The 16,205-nt window shown below is 40.7% G+C and overlaps 1 protein-coding gene across 1 annotated transcript in view; it reads right to left on the bottom strand.

The window, feature by feature from the left end:
- The window catches only part of scn1lab (sodium channel, voltage-gated, type I like, alpha b), a 52,086-nt gene that overhangs the window by 17,100 nt on the left and 18,781 nt on the right, over positions 1-16,205 (bottom strand). The window contains exons 10-16 of the mRNA XM_084128771.1: positions 15,885-16,091; positions 14,930-15,208; positions 13,616-13,954; positions 13,380-13,509; positions 1,315-1,553; positions 745-918; positions 69-425 (exon numbers count right to left, since the gene is read on the bottom strand). Coding sequence (XP_083984897.1) covers positions 69-425; positions 745-918; positions 1,315-1,553; positions 13,380-13,509; positions 13,616-13,954; positions 14,930-15,208; positions 15,885-16,091 — 1,725 coding nt within the window. The remainder of the gene's footprint in view (positions 1-68; positions 426-744; positions 919-1,314; positions 1,554-13,379; positions 13,510-13,615; positions 13,955-14,929; positions 15,209-15,884; positions 16,092-16,205) is intronic.

The following is a 16,205-nucleotide window of genomic DNA, read 5'->3' as shown; positions in this document are numbered from 1 at the left end:
AATAGAAGAAGGAAGTTATAGGGAAAGCCCATCTTCCAGGTGTCTCCTTGTGACATGATTGGTCTTACCACCAGATTTCCAATGACCATGACCATCATGAAGACGATGAGACACATTGACTGTCCAGCCACTTCCATGCAGTCCCACATGGTTTCGATCCATTCGCCACAAAGCACCCGGAATACAATGAGGAAGGAGTGGAAGAAATCGTCCATGTGCCACCGCGGCAACTCGCAGTCCACCGAGATCTTGCAGACGCACTCACGGTAGCTCTTTCCGAACAGCTGCATTCCCACCACAGCGAATATGAAGACAATGATGGCCAGGACGAGGGTTAGGTTTCCCAAAGCACCAACTGAGTTACCAATAATCTTTATCAGCATGTTCAGGGTGGGCCAAGACTTTGCCAGCTTAAAGACCCTTAACTAAGGGCAAAAAGGAGAATGAGAAAGGGAATGTTAAAAAAGTGATGTTTTGTGATCAAGCCATAACCCTGAATTTATGGAGTATTAAATGAAAGCCGAAATTTGGGTTTCTCAATGGTATCAGACATACTTTACAGTGGAGTCCACAAGCATGTGGCATTCATGCAGCTCAAGTGCTACTGTTGTGAATTTCAGTTAAATGTATATGTTTATGACAAATATAACCATTTTCACTAGTGTTCTTAAACCTTCGAACCCCACTGTATACAAACAAAAATCAGAGACCTCGGTAGGAAGGTGAGAAGAGAGATTTGCTCACCAATCTAAATGAGCGCAACACTGAAAGTCCCTCCACATTGGCCAAGCCCAGTTCCATGAGACTCAGGCTCACAATGATGCCGTCGAATATATTCCAGCCTGCTTGAAAGTAGTAATATGGGTCCAGAGCAATTAACTTCAGGCACATCTCTGCTGTGAAGATTCCTGTGAATACCTGCACAGAGCCCAACAGGAAAAAATCAGCAGAACTGAGATAACTAAACAATCTCAACAACTAAAGGCACTTTTCTACCAGCGAGTCAAACCGTTCTTGTTGCTTAACCGTTCTATTCTGTGCCGATCACAGAATTCCGGGCCGAAAACAGTATGTAATCGAGTCGTGCTGAACCAAGCTCTAGTGGAAAAATATTAAACTGTTCCTTACCGTTCTTAGAACCGTTCGAGCCAACGTTGGAAAAGCGGTTTAAAATTTTAGAGCAGCATAAGTGTTTGCTTCAACTTAGTAGTAAAATTACTACCAATAGTGTATTTGTGTGCTGCTTTTAAATAAAATAAAGGATAATTACAAATACTGTATTGCAGTAATGAGAATCTGGCATTCAGATCTTACCAGGTTCCCAACTGACAGCACATGGTTGAATCCATCTGTCATGGGGTAGTGCTCCATAGCCATGAAGAGGGTGTTGAGAACAATGCAGATGGTTATGGCCAGGTCAACAAACGGATCCATCACGATCATGTTCACAATCTCCTTCACTTTCAGCCAGGTTGGACAGCAGTCCCAGATCAGGAAGCTGTTGGCAAATTTGTACCAACAAGGAGGACACTTCTGCCGCGATTCCTCCAGTTCTGTGAACACAGATTAATTAAAGTTTAGAAAAGATAATTACATTTTGGCTTTCAAATATAATGTTGAATTGCAAAAAAAGTTGAATGGCTATAATTACTAATTGTACCCTAAGAAAAAAATAAATACATTTTTTTATAAGAACACGTATTAGTATTGGTACTGATACCAGCAATACTGGCCTTGATAGTACTTGTTAAAAAGATTCCATTAAAAAATATTATTTAAAGGGGTCATATCATGCCAAATGCACTTTTTTAGCCCTTAAATGCATTTTGTTGTATATTTGGAGTGTTTAGAAGTACAAAAAAGATGAAATTATTCTCTTCAGGTGCTTCATTGATATCTTTATATTCTGTTTTGGTCATATTTTTCAACCTGTTCCGATTTTTCTGTTATCTGTGACGTTTTTTGAACTATTACGTCACAGTATTTGCAGCAGAACTGCCAAATAAGGACATTTACTTCCGGCCCACCACTTCGAGCAATCCGCCATTTTTATTTCTCGCTACAATTTTGTAGTCCAAGCTAAAGGATGCAGAAGTTACGAGAGGGTAAGTTAAAATGTTCGGTTGTTGGATGTAGTAACCCACACGCTTCATTACACCGTTTAATGTAGATGAACTGCCGCGCTTGTTACAGGACGCATGTTTAACTGAAAGAACGAGCAGAGAGAGAGACCCGGTCGCGCGCGCGCTCACTTTCTCTCTTCAGAGCCAGGCGAAAGTGTAAACAAGACATCACCGTCTCCAAACTAGACACTGTCTTGCTCTCTCTCCCTCGCACATATTAATCAAAATAAATCGACACGGTGGTAAAAGGTCGGAAGACCAAAGTTTCATGTGTAAATACAGTAACACACCATTGCGATACATCCATATGAAGACGTTGTTCTACAGGTTCGTCGTCTTCATTTTCATCTCGCTCCGGCTCCGACTCTGGCTCGAACATGTAAGGCTGGCTGGACAAGTCTTCCGTTGTTGACATTTTGTTAACGTGTGAATAAAAAGTTTCTGTGCCGCTAGATAATCGTATCTCTGCTATCAAACTACAAAAATGGCCGAACGGGGTGGAGTTGAACCGAGTGTGGGCGGGGTATGAAGTGTCTCAATTGTATTTAAAGAGACCGCACCAAAACGAGTTGCTCTCAGACGCACATCAGAAAAGGGGTAGAAAAGGGGCCTGTGGAGCTATAATAATGAGGAATTCAGACCCAAGCATTGCAGTTCCGCTTTATATAGACTACAAATGTATGATTTATATGTAAAAATGAACAATTTAAAAGCATGATATGTCTCCTTTAAAACATACACCCTTTATCCTGGTTCTATGCACTGTCAGAAAAAAATATGTTAAATTTGCTCCTTTAGGACTAAAACCGTTTGTCACGGGTGCAGTACCTATTTATGCCTAAAAGGTGCATATTAGCACCTTAAGGGTACATATTAGCACATTATCAGAAAGGTAAAACAGTGCACATTTGAGGACACTGCCAGAGGGACAAACTAAAATTAAAAAAAAATTATGTCAGTGCATTTATTGGGGATTACCAGTTTTAATATTAGTTAATTGCATAACAAGATCAATTGCAATTGATCACAGAAAACGGTTAAATTATTTAGCTAATTTCCATTTTAAATGGCCCTGTTAATATGTAACCACTCTATCACGATGCTGTGTAGATTTTTTTTTTGATTTCTAGATATTTTTTTCCAAATATTCTTTCTGAATGGGTTGCAATGATGAAACTAGGATGCACAGCACAATTAATCATGGCATCATGTCATTACTGCAATTTACATTTAATGGAATATAAATATCAATGTGACTGATTGATCAACACAAATATGGGACATTTGAAAATACAGACAAGCCTAGTGTTCACATACATATATTTAAATATACATATATTGTAAAGTACTAGATTTTGCGGAAATAAATAGGGAAGTTGATTAGTAAAAAATTTTATATGACACTGCTTGTTGAAGAAGTGAGGATGTGAGGTTTAGGGAGTGTATGTGATGACTGAATATTAGATGAATATGTTGAAAGTGCATTTGCTCAGAGGTGTTTCTACGCACAAACGCACAACAGCAGCTACGTAGAGATTAAAAAAAAAAAAAAAAAAAATACCATAGCTTTGGCGCCCCCCTGGAGCTGCGCGCCCCTATGCGCCGCATATAGCGCATACCCACTTTTTGTGCCACTGTCGAAAACATATATGAACGTGCACTAATAACTTCTGAGGCTTATTTTTTTAAAAGCCATTTGATCGGTTAAAGGGAAGTAAAGACCGGTTACACTCACAGTGTGGGTAAATCATGTTTGTGTCGGAGACACAGGATCTATTGAAGAGAACTTATGCAAAGCAAAAACAAACACTCATTTTTGACTCATTCATGCATCTCTCACTTACTGTATGCAATCTCACAGTTTGAAGCACCTGTCACTGGCATAGGAAATCAACGCATGCTGTCATGAATAATTATGAGCTGTCAATGAGTTGATGGTCGATGTACAAGAAAACGTCACATCCTGTGATGTTGACAAGAAAGATGAATTTAAACCCGGAAGATGAAAATAGCACAAAAAAGGCTACAATTAACTAGTTTTTTCCAACAAACTTTTTGTTCAACACACACAACGTTGTTAAAATCTTTGAAAATAAAGATTAGGGTTTCATGACAATTTAATCTGTATTTGGTTAAAATACCGATCAAGTGATTAACATTATGTTTGGTTGAATGCTGCTCCTTTACGCCACAATTCTATCAACAAATGAGCACTGTATTTTAGTAATGTCAACTTATCGCTTATGCCATGTATTGTTCTGTGAAATACCTTATTTTTGTTTATTAAACTATATGTTTGTGTATAGAAACCTCACTTACGTGAATTGGGGATATTTCTATTGTATTCTGTAACAATGAATGCTTATTATTGTTTATATACATTTAGTTAATTCATTATCTTTATTGTACTTATTATTTTTCACACTATGTACATCTTTGAATATACATCTGTGGACCATTCCTCAGCCTCCAATACACAGTGTTAAGCTGATTATCTGTCTCCTCATTATTTGTGCTCTGACCAGCACCCAGGTGGTTTACTCATTAATTACCTAATCAGAACCTAACAGTCTAAAAGCCTCTCCAACAGAATTAGTCGTTCGTTCCGGATTGAGTATTCCCTTCTGACATAATGGACTCTGATGAAGAGATTACAGGAGCAGCTCGCCCCAAGCACCATACTCGTCCTCCAGCTTACCTATAGCAATTTGAGGTACAATATGCTCAAAGCAGACCTGTCGCTGAGTATGATGGTATAATAGTCTGTTCTGATGACTCACAGATCATGTCCTCGAGTTACAAGCCTCCACAGTGTACCGAATTCCATCAGCCATCATTCTCCTCGAATTCCATCAGCCATCCTTCTCCTCGACTCAGGCAGCTGGTTTCACCACCTCTACAGACAAAAGTGAGCTACAGCATCTGCGCCGTGAGCATGCTCAACTAATGAAGACCCATCAAGCTTTCCAGGCAGACTTGTGGGAGTTGAGAGAAGTCCGTGCAAAAGTCAGAGAATTAGTTCAAGTGGCTCAAGCCAACCTCAGTCAAGCCAGAGGCAAGAATCTCTGACCAGCACAACCACTGGCATCGCAGTTATCCAGTCCTCATGTGAGGCCGTATGAATCCACAACCTTTGTGGAGGATGGAAACTGAGCTTCCCCCACTGCCATGGCCTGATCCTGAAGTTGACCTGAAAACACCTGCTCCCCCAGATGGGACTAAACCTTTCAAATACTAGATCTTAGTGGATCACCTTAAGCTTGAGGAGGCTAGAATGATAACGGATGCTTATTTGAACTCACCAGCCCCATTCACTCATACAATGGCTGTACTAACATGAGAAATTTGGCCAACCGCATAAGCTAGCCTTAAGGAGGATCGCTATTGTCCCTGAGATTCCTGACATCAAGCAAGGTGATATCTATGCCTTTGTGGTTCGCTCTCCAGGTGAAGTCACTAGTGGGCCTACTGAGAACCCTGGGACGTGAGGGTAAACTGGAGCTGAGTTGTGGGTCCCAGGTCACGCACCTTCTGAGTAACCTTCCTCCTGAGCAGCAGACTGAGTTTCATCATCACATGTTCCACCAACCTGGCATAACCCTTAATCTGGTTGACCTTTTGAACTGGCTCTGTTACGAAACCTGGTGCCACAGCTATGATGCCGAGCTGATGTCTAAGGGCTCACACACTAAGTCAGACTCTAACCTTGGAAATGGAGGGAATCAATCGGTTGGCAATGCCCCTACTGCGGCGAAAGGACATGCCTTTGTTGAATTCACCTAAGGAGTCAGTTCTACTTACCCTTCACAGCGCGGAGAGGCGTCTCCTGAAGGACCCTGTAAATGCTGAGGTCTATAAAGATGAGATGAGGAAACGCATTGATATAGGAGCTGTTCGGGAAGTGACTGACACTATACCTGATCTGTGTGAATGCTAGTATATCCCTTACAAAATTGTTAGTCACAATGGAAAGTTCTGCATCGTCTTTTACTGCTCCCAAAGCTTCAACCAGTTCCTCTTGCCAGGGCCCCCCCTTGGGGCTTCTCTGTTGGGCATCCTTATCCTCTTCAGAGAACATTCATTGGCTGTGAGTGGGGATATCAATCATGTTCCACCAGGTCTGTCTTCTACTGAGGACCAGTACTACTTTTTTTCCTTTGGCGGGACCTGAAGATGGATGAGGCCCCCAAGATTCTCAAGTGGCATGTATTACTCTTCGGCACAACCTCCAGTCCCTGCTGTGCTACCTACGCACTACAACGACATGTACGGCAACACTACCTGACAGATGAGGCTATTCGGCTTTCGGTGGAGAGATGTTTTTATTTTGATAACTGCCTGCAGAGCATACCTACTGCTGATGCTTGATTGATAGACTAAGGAGTACCCTTTCTAGAGCTGGATTTGAAATTCGCCAGTGGGCCTTGCAATGATCCTGCAATGATCCTGGTGTGCTGAGTCACCTACCAACCAATGTCCGAGCTGCGAGTCCGAGCTGCGAGTGTGGAACTATAGTTGATGAAGGAGAAGTTAGATGTCCCAGAGTCTGGTATAAATTCCCCCTTGGGGATTAATAAAGTTTATCTATCTAAAATAAAATCTATCTAACACTGGGTCTGAGCTGGAACTGGCAAATGGACTGTGATATATGAGACTCCTACTTTTAGGAATATATGTAAGGTCCTAGGTACTCAGTACGACCCTCTGGGATAGCTTCTACCTTATATGACTAGAGCAAATGTCATCATTAAGCAACTGTGGAACAAGAAGAGAGGATGGGTTGACCCCAACCTGCTACATGAGCTCCTCCGGTCCTGGAATGCATGGGTAGAGGAACTCATGGGAGCTACCCATGAGGTACATATCTTCTTGGATACATCTGAGCAGGAATATGGAGCGGTGGCTTACCCGACTACCGACCAGGATGGTCAGACCTACCTGTCCCTCATTATAGTACGCTCCCGTGTCACTCCTACACAAGCTCACATCCATTCCAAGACTGGAACATTGCGGGAGTCTAGTCACAGCACAGTTGGCTAAGTTACTTGAAACAGAGTTGACCCTATGTATCACGGCTATTTCTCTGTGGACAGACTCTACCATGGTCCTACAATGTTTGAATTCAGAGTCCTGTCACTACCGAGTCTCCTGAGATCCAGGAGCTGACGGATAAGTGTTCCTGGCATTATGTAATCTCTGCAGGCAACCCCAATGATGACCTCAAACGGTTAGGGACTGGAAAGTTGGTCAGGTCCGATGACTAGTTACCCTACCCCCTGAAATGGATCCGTCCAGTGGTCTGATACAGGTAGGTGGTCGTTTAAGGATCTGGTCCTGGATCCTAATTATCCCGTCACTCCTCTGATCATTCACTATTATGACCACCAATTACATTCTGGATCGGAACAGTTGTTTGCAGAAATAAGACGACACTATTGGATCCTACGATACCGAAAAGCTGTCCGGCTGTTTCAGTATGACTGCCAAGAATGCCAATGTGGAGGGCCCAGCCAACAATCCCTTAAATGGGATTGTTGAATCTACCTTCTGCGCGCCTTTGGCTTTGCAAACCTGCCTTCTATGCCTTCTATTCTAAGTGGTAGGGTATTGTCTGACCACGAGAGCGGTGCATTTAGACCTATTCTCTAGCATGACTACCGACTCATTCCTCATAGCTCTTAGAAGATTTATTGCAAGGAGAGGGACACCAGCAGAGTTATGGTTGGATTGAGGTACAAACATCCATGGGGGTAAAAGAGAGTTACGGGAAGCTTATGCTGCATTGGTTCCTTACCTACTGCGTCAGCTTGCCCACCAGAGGATCCACTTCCACTTTAATCCCCCATTGGCCCCCCACTTTGGTGGAGTTTGGGAGATGGAGGTGATATCTGTTAAATTGTGAGATCTGTTAAATCTGTTGTACACAGTTTTGGGTTCACAGTTAGTTCCAGTGAAAGTCTTGACAGTCTTGCTGGAAGTAGAGGCAATCCTGAACTCAGAACCCTTGGGGTATGTATGTGTATCTTGTAGTTTATGGCCTGTGGGACAAGTCATCAAGACCCACCCAAGCCCGGATGGTCATATCAGGTCAGCTGATGTGGAAATAAAGGTCCATGTTTATACTAGACCGGTAGTCCACCTGGTCATCCTGCCAACTAGGGCTGCACAATTTGGGGAAAATGTCATATTGCGATTATTGAGGTCAATATTGTGCTATGTGATTGCGATATAATAAACAAATGGTTTCATGAGTCAACTTGCTTGGTTCTCAAGGAAATTACACACAGATTCGTGATAATGCTGAAATGTGTATTTCTCAACTCAAACTAGCAACAACTAAATGCACAGTGTTTTCGAATTAAAATATTTTTTACAAAATTAAATAATGACATCTTTGCATTACTGCAAACTTGTTATTGTCTCAATAGTACAATAGTAGAAAATAAATAGAACAATAAATAAGAACATTTGTATGCTCATGAAAATAAGATATTTTGAACATTCTGTTCTGACAAGCAGGTACATTTAAGCAGGATGTAACATATGCTTTTTATAATTTTTGGTGTAAGTGTATTGTGATTGTCAAAACATTTGGTTTAATGACAACAGAGATGAATTAACAAGTTTAATGACAACATGTTACAATGTTTACATGGTACAATGACTGGTAGGCTACTGTTTTTATTATTGCTTAACACAAATTTCACGATTTCAATTAAAATCTTGTGATTTGATTCCGATCTTGATTCAATATCAATTCATTTGGATAAATATTAGGTACAGTATGTTAATTTTTCTCAAGAAAAAAGAAATCTCAACTAATGCTGTAAACATACAGAGAGCCCTGTCAGCTGGTATTATTATTAAAGGTTAAAAATAACAACTCAAATTAAATATAATTTTACTAGGCTATAATAACAACGTTACAATATTTTAATGATACAAGTAAAAATATAATAAATATTTAATATAGTGCACATATTTTGCAAAATACTCCTCTCTCTAAATATAAAATTTGTCTTGCCAACTAACGTGCTATCAAATGGCTTTCCTGAGGTAAATGTAACGTTGTGTGACATATTGTTCTCCAAAACACTGATTGATCGATATTATGTATGAGGCATAAACATTTCGGTAAGTTGTACTGTATCTTTCAACACACCTATTGTTCATTCGTGTTTATTTACTATTAACTAGTAAAGAGTAAGAGATGTACGGTTCACTACCACGATCTGTCAAGTCACATTTACAAGCGCCCAAAATGCTATTGTTTGAATTTCCTAATAAAATTGACAGAATCTGAGAGCTGAGAATTTGTTTCCTATCAAAAGTAACCTGCTCTGTCTAGTCTGTCGATGTCAGTGTCCTCTTTGCTTCGTGTTTTTTCTCTACGTGAGAAAATGGATGTGTGGCGTGAGAGTGTGTGAAAAGTGTCAATTTGAGAGTCTCACGCTGAATAAGTGAGAGTTGGCAGCCCTGCTCTCTCTGCTCTGTGTCGGTTATCTTATAGCCAAAATATCGCCATATAACAGAGGTAGAATTTTTTCTGGCCACCAGTTCAGTGTCCGTCTGCTCGGCATCCATCTTCACCTGTTCTCTGCGCTGCACACCGGAAAAAGTCACGACGTGACCAAATGCGCCACATGTGCCACTGCCTAAACTGATTCTTCTTTTTATTAGCGGTGTAGAAAATGGGCAAACAGCTCTCAGAGAGAATGGGTTGTCATGTCCACACATGCATTTATTTATTTCATAAAATTGCAGTAAATTGCATATAATCGAATAGGCTTGAATAGGCTTGACATCGCGATTGCGATATGATTAATCGTGCAGCACTACTGCCAACCTTACCAAAGGATGGACTTAATGCCCCCAACCCTGATTAGTTTAGTCGCATTTTATGGAAACAAAGATGCGGAGGGGTCAACTAGTCTCTCCCCTGTGAAGGCCTCCTTCTGTTCCCTTGATATTCTGTATTATGAATTTTTAAGGACAGACAAGTAATTTGGTGAGGTCAATTTGTAAAGAAAGACTACACGCCTGCACACATATATTCAGTTGCACATACCTATAGACTAAACACGTAATATGCATGTGCACGCCGTCAGCGTTTTCACAGATTCGCGTTTTTGAAGTTTACGCAGAGATGATAACTTTTTTTTTTTAAATTCAACGCTTGAACCTTGGAACCTATTTCAAGGTTTGCTTTGTCAAGCCACCAGGCACTGTTGTTGTGCAAATGAGCAGGCCGGAGCACATTAAGGGTTTTCTGTTAGAACGGTGTCGTGTAAGCGCCCCCTAAGTTAATAACTAATGATCTTTTCAACGGAAGTGAATCAATCAAAACTAACTTCAGCTGGACAATAACTTTATTCTAGAGCTGCTGTAAAGCTAAAACAATCTCTGTTACTTTAATTTCCTATTATCACTGTAAAGCTGCTTTGAAACAATCTATATTTTCAATACATATATAAATGAAGGTGACTTGACTTGACTGTATTAAAGGGTAACTCAACCCCTGGTCAGAGCCTGACTCCACCCACTGGCAATATTTGAAAAATGCTGGAAAAGTGGGCAGACCCCAGCGGAGATAGAGGGTTGAGCGGGGGGCGTGCACCTGAGACCCGCAGTGACGGATTAATTGACAGCTGTTAGACTTGCAAAGATGGAGAGTGATTGGAGTGACGCCAGTAGCTTTGCAACAGAGCGGTCATTTGAAGTCGAGGACTTTTCTCCCCCACCTTCACCTGAAGTGGAGGAGGGTGAATTGTCTGTGGATACAGGGCCAGAGCCTTATCAATTTGAGCCGCTGGTTCAAACTGCAGTCTTAACTCCTGCATCGGGATCGGCATCCGACGATGCTAGCGAAGCAGCTGTGCAAGAGAGAATGGAGCCAGTGTCTGAGTGGTAAAACATTATCATTATGGCTAATTTAGGCTAATGCTCATAGCAAATGCTAACAAACTATAAAAAATGTAAAATGCATTTAGGTTAATTTTGGTATGATTAAGCAAAAAACAGATTTCAAGTCTCCCTCAACAGTTACAAATTATTCTGTCTCAACAGGTGCACCTGTGGGCACTGCAGCTCACTGTCCCTGGTAGAGAATGTCTGTTGTAGGGAGAACAATACTACACTAACAACTATGCTAATTAACTACCTAGGCTACACAGAATAATCTAAATAACTATATAAATACTATGCTAACTAGATGTTAATATACGCTATCCTGATCGTTTTCAATACTCGCAATTCCAACTCCTGACTCGTACAGTGGTTTTGACGGAACAAGATGTTTTTATACCAGGGGCTGAGCCTATGCCAAGGGCGTGGTGAGCTGGTACCTGCTTACGTCACACGGGCCAACAACTTCCAATAGGAAAATTCAACTGCAGTAGCCACCGTTCAACCTCAAGAGGGCAGCACTCAGACATTTTTACACCATATATTGTAGAATTAAAACACTTTGGGCCCTATCTTGCACCCAGCGCAATTGACTTTGTACACCGACGCATGTTTCATTCCTATTTTGCACCCGCACAAAGCGCGCTTTTCCCTCCACAAAAGCACGTCGCTAAACTAGGGAATGAACTTGCGCTCCCTGGGCGGTTCAGCGCAAAAAAGGAGGCGTGTCCCGGCGCAAACAATCCCTGGTGCTATTTTACTGTTCCATAAAACAATTGCGCCACTGGCCAGAAAAAACCTAGTCTAAAGTCAGTGGCGCGTCGCGCGTTGTTCATTATGCTATTTTAAGGGCGCATGCTTGACCATAATGTATAGCGTGCACAACGCGCATACACTTTGATTCTCTAATCTACACAGAAGCAGCAGTTTTCATTTTTGCAAATCATATTATTACAAACGATAGATAGATAGATAGATAGATAGATAGATAGATAGATAGATAGATAGATAGATAGATAGATAGATAGATAGACAATTTATTATAAAAGCATACATCTAGCTTACACATTTACCCACATTATTATATACCTGTTTAATTTGGGTGTGTTTCTCCATCCCCAGTGTTACTTCTCTCTCTTTTACGGCCGTGACGAGAGCGTTGCTCTCCTCGGCTGTGAACCGCTCCTGGCGCGCGCCTGGCAAATCCGCCGTTATAATAGCAATACGCCAAGGAAAAGGCGCGTCTGCTCTTAAAGGTAATGTGAGATGACGCTCTGATTGGTTTATTTCACGTTACGCCCAAACCACACCTATGAATAATGAAGCTACTTCAGACCAACCCCTTTTAGATTTGCGCCGGGCGCAAGAGCCATTTATCCCGCCGGGAAAATAGCAACAGCGCCGAGACCCGCCCACAAAGTTACTTGCGCTTTGCGCTTTGACACTTGCGTTTCAGATCGTTAAAATAGGGCCCTTTATACCCAAATGTCAAAACATTTACTCGTATCAATGAACAGCACTAATAAAGCCCCAGTCTTACAGATCATTACCTAACAAAAAGTTGTTTTAGAGTTTAGTTACCCTTTAAAGGCTCCTTCAAAAGGGACTTTTATTTTGAAACCATAGTCATAGTAATATTCTGGTAGCGAGCGAGCAGCATAGTTAGTTCAGCTGCTATCTGCTGTGTCGTGATTTGTTTCAGCTGCCACCTGAAAGGATGTTAATTCCAGTTGGTTTGTGTTGATTGCAACAGATGTAACATCAAAGTGTTAGTCACTGACCATTTACGCCACAATTGTATCCATATATGGGCATTGTATTTTAGTAATGGCAACTTATGGCATGTATTTTTCTGTGAAACACCTTGTTTCTGTTTATTAAACTATATGTTTATGTATGGAAACATCACTCATGTGAATTGGGGATACTTCTGTTGTATTATGTAACAGTAAATGCTTATTATTGTTTATATACAGTATATTTGGTTTATTCATTATCTTTATTGTACTTATTATTTTTCAGACTATGTACATCTTTGAATATACATCTGTGGCCCATCCCTCTGCCTCGTGCAACCTGTCCATTACCTGTTCAGAATCATTACCTTAACATTCCAAAGCCTCTCCAACAATACTGTATACTGTATGTCATATTTACATTTCTGATGTTGTCAATATGTTGATATTGTGCATGTCAACTTCTATCCAAACATACAAAAATACATGTATGTCGAAGCACACTTTACATAACAACATATAAGTGAGTGTATGCTTATGTGTATGTGTGCGTGTGTGTGTGTGAGTGTGTTTGTATTCTGTATGTGCATATGTGAGGTTAGTGTGTGTGTCAGACCTTCCATAGTATTTGTCAGAATGCTGGCCACACTCAGAGCTCTTTTTCTGGCTACTGTTTCATCCAGATAATCAGATGGCTGGTGTGATCCTGAACGTTTTTTACGTGCCTCAGACTCAGTGGTCGTGCCCTAGAAAGAAAGAAAAACACCATGAGGATTGAGCATAATATTGTTCACATTTAAGCAGTTTCATTATGGGTCACATGTTTATGTTTGTGTATTTCAGTTGCTCCACCTCTGGTAATAAACGTCCGATTGGTGATGTTGGTACAGATGTCCCGCCCACCAGTGAGACCACTCCATTGCAATCAACTGTACAGTGCATTTTCCCATTGGCTGGGAGCATAATCCTGGGGGCAAGACTGCAGTGACTGACAGTGGAACTTCGTCTCTCAACACAGCGAGGTACAAAGAGCGATCCGCGGCGACTGTCACTATCCTCAAACGTGCTGTGCTCATCGTCCGCAAAATCATTCTCTGAGCCAAAGTCTCGTGCTCTACCACGAAAACTGAAAAGACTTGCACGACTGTTCCTCCTCGGAGAGAAGAGAGATCCACGAATGCTCAGAAGAGACTGAAAAAGAGATCCAACAAAAAGAGATTAGCAATTAACTAATAAGGTTTTTTTCTTTTTTTTTACAAGCGATACTGATTATTTATGTGTCTGATAATAATTAAATTACTCATCACTAATCTAGGTGATAATAAAGGTGAAAGGCTTGCTTCTTTGCATCTCTAATATTACATTGAAAAATATAAAATTGAAATAATTTCTAATTCAAAACATATATAATAATTATATACACAAAATATATTTTTAAAAAAGGGACAACCCCTTCGATATATCCCGCCCAAAACTTCTGTTTCAGTAGGAAATAATTAAACAGAAGAACAAAAACCTCACATGGTTGCTCTAAAATCTACTATTGTTGTACTAAATTCTCTGTAGATTTGGTTGCATTTGTATCATCAGCTGGTGCAAAAAAAATATGTAAAAATGTATTCATTTTGTTTCTTAGTTTATTTTTGTTATAATATGTCATGTGTTCTTAATATGTCATATTTCATTGTAACTGCGTTTTGTTGTATATTTACATTGTGAAAAATGGTGTTGCAGATTAATTTGCAGGCATATGCCCTCATTAACCCTTTGTGATGGTAGCATGTATGTTTTCTCTTAAATAGTAGATTCTGGTGGATTGCATTTGTTCAGACTTGTTAGAATTAATTGAAATTACATCTCAACCACATTTATATCAACTTTAATTAATATCTGGATAATTTTTTAAGCATCTGTGTAATGCATCTGTGCCACCTTTAGGTCACATCTGAGCCATGTAATCCTCTGTGTACAAGTGCATTGCTGAACATTTTGATGAGCTAATATAAAGAAATTAACAATTTTCTGTCTCAGACTGCCTGAATGATGTAGCCAATTAGCACTCCACCCACCTAAACTCAGTAACTGAGAAGCTGAGAATTATCCGAAGGACACAGTAACGTTTATCAAACCATATTTTCCACAATGCCACAAAAAAGTGGAAGTCACCTGATTTGGAGTGGAACATTTCTTCTCATATGAGAGACGGTTGGCATCTATGGATAAGCGAAATCCAGACCGTCTGATACTGTCCTCTGAGGCGGACTTATGGAACTTCTCCTGATCGGCTTTCTCTTCTTCTTCCCTTTGTTTTCTTTTCTTCCTCCTGTTCCTTCGCTCTTTAGCACTCTTGGAACTGAGTCTGGACCCCCCAGAGGAGCTTTCCTCTGACAAGCCCACCCTCCCGCCGCTGTACTCCCCACTCTCTGTTGCTGCTGCCGCGGCAACCTGCCAGCCAATTACAGCACAAGAACCGTTGTTAGGGGCAACCAGAGGTAGACTAATTTCAAGCTTACATACCAAAAGCAGAGACAAGAGATGGATAAACAGTGAACATTGGAGAAGGAGGGAAGATCGCTTTATGTGATCAGACTAAATTACAGGTATTAGTCGCATTGTTGACCTTGCTGCTTTATTCCATTCTCACTAATCCTTACCACTTCATTATGTTTTTAACTTTCTATCTATCTATCTATCTATCCATCCATCCATCCATCCATTCATCAATCCATCCATCCACCACCATAGAGAACACATAGTCGCCATTTTGGAGTAAATCTTGCTCTCTTTTGTCTCTGTCTCTATTTCTCTCTTTCTGTCTTCCTCTTGTTTCTCTCTTTTTCATGTTTACTAGGGAAAGGACACTCCCTCACTCTCTCTCATTATCTGTCGGTTTCCATGGCGACAGGACAGTGTTAGTCGCAGTAAGTGTGGTGCTGAGAAACTTCAGAGATAACGAAGGCATAGGATAAGATCAAAGATCAGGAAACTAGTATAAAATAATGATCAAAACAAAAATAATGAGAACAAATAGTAACTGTAAATCAATGTCTGCCTGTTGAAGTGAACGTAAGTTTGTGCATTCTAACATGCTAATATGAGTTTGCGTGTGTTTGTTTGCTACCTGTGCCTCTTCTTGTTGTCTCTTTAGCTGTTCCAGCATGGCTTGAAACTCTTCTTCTTTCTGTTGGGCCTCTTCTATGGTGGCCTGGTTCTGCTCATCATATGCCATGGCCACCACAGCCAGGATGAGATTCACCAGATAAAAGGAGCCCAGAAAGATCACAAGAACAAAGAAGATCATATAGGGCTTTCCAGCTGCACGCAGGGTCTGTGAGAGACAGAACACACGTATACAAAATGTTACAAAAACGCTTATTTTGTAAAAAGAGAATGAGAAAGCAAATGAAATAGTACTAATTAGTTAATGGAGACATGTGGTCCA

Source organism: Abramis brama (genome assembly GCF_963993115.1).
Source record: "Abramis brama genome assembly, chromosome: 11".
NCBI lineage: Eukaryota > Metazoa > Chordata > Actinopteri > Cypriniformes > Leuciscidae > Abramis > Abramis brama.
The sequence above is the reverse complement of the archived record's forward strand: the minus strand, read 5'-3'. Positions and strand labels throughout refer to the sequence as shown.